This window comes from Coffea eugenioides, chromosome 4 (genome assembly GCF_003713205.1).
Source record: "Coffea eugenioides isolate CCC68of chromosome 4, Ceug_1.0, whole genome shotgun sequence".
Lineage (NCBI taxonomy): Eukaryota > Viridiplantae > Streptophyta > Magnoliopsida > Gentianales > Rubiaceae > Coffea > Coffea eugenioides.
The window spans coordinates 17,462,965-17,467,327 of record NC_040038.1 but is presented as its reverse complement, the minus strand read 5'-3'; the positions used below and the strand labels follow the sequence as shown (position 1 = coordinate 17,467,327).

Here is a 4,363-nt window from a genome sequence, read left to right as displayed (position 1 = left end):
TATTCTACCCTATTAGTAGGGTTAGAATTTAAAAGGACAAGCAAAAGAATTAAAATAGAACATTTATGAAACTTATATAGTAATTTAATAAATATTAGAATAGAAAATGGTATGAAAATGGGACCGAAAATCCTTTGTGAACTAATAGTACAAAATAGTTTGTCCAGCACACAGGAAAAAAAAAGTAAAAAGTGAAAACAGAATCTCTATCTGTATCGTATGTATCATTACACAGCGTTGTACAGTAGAGCAACAAAAATCTGCCGTATCTCCAATATTTCATCACCCAAATTGCCAAATCCAGTTACCGAACCCAGTCAGTCTTTTTCTCTCAAATTTTATCTAGAACAGGTTTAGGCGACTTTTTCTTCAAAAGTTCTTCAACAACATAAGATCCGGTCGTTGCAAAAAAATCCGGTCCTCTCCAACGCCCCCAAAATCCAAATTCTCCCAAAAAAAAATCCCAAACCTAATACTACAGAATTTCATGAATTTCATTAGCTTCCGCCATAAATTCTTGAAAATCTAGACCAACCCATTTGGGAAGCGTTTCAATCTATCACTCAAAGTTCAGAAATGGGTGGAAATGGCAAGTTTCGGAGATGGAAAATCTCCATCTACAAGTCCTCTTCTTCGTCAAAGTCACAGCAAAAATTAGACCCACCTGCTGAATTCCTCTGCCCAATTTCTGGGTCTTTGATGTCTGATCCTGTGGTGGTTTCTTCTGGCCAAACTTTCGAGCGGGTTGCTGTTCAAGTTTGCAAGGATTTAGGGGTTATCCCAAATTTATCCGATGGCTCAACCCCTGATTTTTCCGCTGTAATTCCTAATTTAGCTCTTAAATCTTCGATTATCAACTGGTGTCGACAATCCCGTGTCGAAATCCCCTCCCCACCTGATTATTCTTCCATGGAAACCACCATTGTTCAGGCAAAAACGGCCTCTCAACAGGAACCTTCAGTTTCTGAAACGGAGCTGCTGAGAGGGGTAGAGAATAACCCTCCATTTCTGTTTTCTCATGCGGCTTCTGATTTGAATCCCCGCAACAATTACTCCTCGTCTTCGGAGGAATCTGTGATTGCAAACGCTACCCCTTTTCTCCCATTTGCCACTCGTCCAGCTTGCTATTCTTCGCCATCATCATCAGCTCCGTCATCGTCCTCTTCAGAAACAGTATACGATGAAGCTCTGGGTACACCGGATGGAATTGGTACTGGTATTGGTATGGATGAAATGTTTGTTACGAAGTTCAAGAGTTTGGATGTGATGGAACAGGAGGAAGCAGTGATTCTTTTACGAAAAACCACTAAAGCAAACGATGAAGATGCTAGGGTAAGACTCTGTACCCCGAAGCTTTTACAGGCGATAAAGCCTCTGCTGGTTTCGAGATATCCAATTGTGCAGACGAATGCAGTTGCTTCGATTGTGAATCTTTCGCTTGCTAATGTGAATAAAGTGAAGATTGTTCGATCTGGGATGGTTCCGATTCTGGTTGATTTGTTAAAGGGTGGATTTGAGGAGTCTCAGGCGCATGCCGCAGGTGGGATTTTCAGTTTAGCTCTGCAGGACGAGAATAAGATGGCGATTGGGGTTTTGGGAGCTCTGGAGCCATTGTTGCATGCTTTGAGGTCCGGGACCGAGTTGACTCGGCGTGACTCGGCCTTGGCGTTGTATCATCTGAGCATTGTTAGTAGCAATAGGGTAAAGTTGATTAAGCTTGGAGCCGTTGGGATTTTGTTGGGGATGTTGAGGAGTGGGGTTTTGGTGGGGAGAGTGGTGTTGGTGGTTTGCAATTTGGCGGTGTCACCGGAGGGGCGGTCGGCGTTGTTGGATGGCGGCGCGGTGGTCAGCCTGGTGGCAATTTTGCGGGATGGAAGTGAGTCTGACTCGTCCGAGTCAACACGTGAGAATTGTGTGGCAGCTTTGTACTCACTGAGTCATGGGAGTCTGAGGTTCAGAGGGCTGGCCAGGGAGGCGAGGGCGTCCGAGGTGTTGCAGGCGGTGGTGGAGCATGGAAGCGACCGGGCCAGGGAAAAGGCGAACAGGATATTGGCGGTGTTGAGAGGTAGAGATGGGGAGGAGGAGAGCGGAGAGATTGATTGGGAAGCGGTGATGGAGGGTGGACTGAGTCGAACTCGGCACCGAGTTCCTGCTAGGTATTCAAGTGGCCTTAACTCAACCGAGTTCTGAGTGAGTGGTTACGTAAAGGTGTAATAATTGTAGTTACTTTTTTGACTCTTGTCCTTTAAGCTTTTTAGCTATTAGTATTTGGTTTGGGCTAAGTTTGATTTGGACCAAATCTTTTGCTGTTTACTATTTCCTTTTGGTAAAGTTTTGTTTACTAAGAGGTGGGGCTAGTGGGAGATTGATTTGGATTGTACCGGTTGTAATTATTAGTATTAGAATGTAAAGAATATTTTAGGCTTTGAGAGAGTTTACTTTTCCTTAAAATTATATTGTATACTACTTGTCAAAGAAAAATTGTGCATGGCCTTTGTTTAAAATTAATGGGACAAGTCTTTATTAAATTGATTGGTGGACTAATGTTAGGTCTTTTCATATTTTGGTACAAATTGACCAAGCTAGGCTTGCCTACCAAACTCATGGCCATGAAATCATGGTTCCTGATGTGTTTCAATTGGGCCATACTTTGAGTTGTTTGATGTTGATTTCTAAAAAAAGTTGCATAGTAAGTGGAATAAAGTCTTATCCATCTGTTAACTTCATGTATATTTGAGCAAATGGTGCAAAAATGTTACCTGACTATTAAAAGCGCAACTTTTTGGTCATTCGATTACATATAGGTCACGGGGAATTAGTCGGATTCTGTAAGGATTGATCCGGACACCCTTGTGTCGACAAAAAAAAAAAAAAAGATTACATATAGGCATTAAATTCTACTGAAAATCACACGCGTGACATGTGCAACGGGATTTAGGTACAAAGTAGGCAGGTGTGTTTGATAAAATTAAAATTTAAAATCTAAATTTGAATTTATTAAATTATTAAATTGTTAAGTATTAATTAATATATTTGAATGCACATCATATTCTGTTCAATTTTTTATTATTAAACGGTTTGAATATGTTAAGATTTGAATCCATTAAATTTAAGTGTTGAACTGGATTATCAAATAGGGCCTTAGTCTTAAAAATAAATTGCACACAAAATTGGTCGACTTTGTTGTCTTCCTTCTTTAGGCATGGTATTAATTTTTTCCAATTACTAGTTTTCTCCCTGCGAAACAACAAAAATCTTGAAAGCACAAACAATTTCCAGTATCGATTTCTCATGGTGACTTAGATGATGTCCATACAGAACATAAAAGCAGCTGGATCGCGCTCAGCCCTCCGCATGGACTTCTTTCAAGTCGATCAGGATGATATTTTCGTCTCTTCAACTGAAGACTTCGGCATCATTAGTTTTAGTGCAAAGAGGCCCAATTTTGGGAGTGAAGACCTTTGTTTCGAAAATTAGATATGAGTTAGGGACTGGTGTAATTTAGTTAAAGTCTTTGATCCTTTAATATAACTAAGTTTTACCCCAAGAACATCGCTCTTTCTTTCAAAATTAGCCTAAAAGAAAATTTGGACATTTTTATGATTTCATCCTTCAATGATCACTCGTACAAGCCATGTATGTGACTTTCCCGTGGCCTTATTGCCCAAATTTAACAAAATGACTAATAAGTTACGTTTAAAGAGTTGACTAACATTTTTGTCTGAAAAAAACTTGAGTGACATTTTTAGTTAAGAAAAAAATTTTCAGTGATGAAAAGCGATAAAAGGTAATAGTTTGATGATATTTTGCTCGGTTTACTCTAGGGATAATTTCAGAAACCTCCCTTGAGATTTTTGATAATTTTACCTATTACCCTCGAGATTTTCAATATTACACTTACCTCACTAAAATGGCCATAGTAACCTTAACATATCAATATTTTTTCATGCAAATAAATATTCTGTTCCTAATCTTTTGCATGTGTATGAATTTCACACAATTGGGCATTAAACGCAAACAAAAATAAGGTTCACTCACAAATTAACCAATTATACCATAAACATAATTTTAAACATATTACAAATTAATTTTAGTTTACTTGGAGGATTTAGAGATGAGTAAAAGAACACATGGGTTTAAGGTTTAAGAAGGATGGGATTGGTGTTAGTACTCCAACATTTGAAGGATAAAAGTGTTATATTAATGCAGTTGGTGAATTTTTTTGAATTTAATACTACTGATTTTTTTTTCTTTCATTTATATTGAGATTTTAGAATTTAGAGAGTAATGGTGGTGGTAGTAGTAATGGTGGTGGTAGTGGTCATGGAGATAGTGGTATTGATTTGGGATGTGGGAATATGGC

General features: G+C 38.7%; 1 protein-coding gene across 1 annotated transcript; it reads left to right on the top strand.

The window, feature by feature from the left end:
- Nucleotides 1-314: 314 nt before the first annotated feature.
- On the top strand, nucleotides 315-3,471 carry LOC113769581 (U-box domain-containing protein 38-like). Its single transcript, XM_027314071.1, has 2 exons — nucleotides 315-2,198; nucleotides 3,319-3,471. The coding sequence occupies exon 1, from the start codon at nucleotides 577-579 to the stop codon at nucleotides 2,188-2,190; it is 1,614 nt and encodes a 537-aa protein (XP_027169872.1). The 5' UTR covers nucleotides 315-576; the 3' UTR covers nucleotides 2,191-2,198; nucleotides 3,319-3,471.
- The last annotated feature ends 892 nt before the right edge of the window (nucleotides 3,472-4,363 follow it).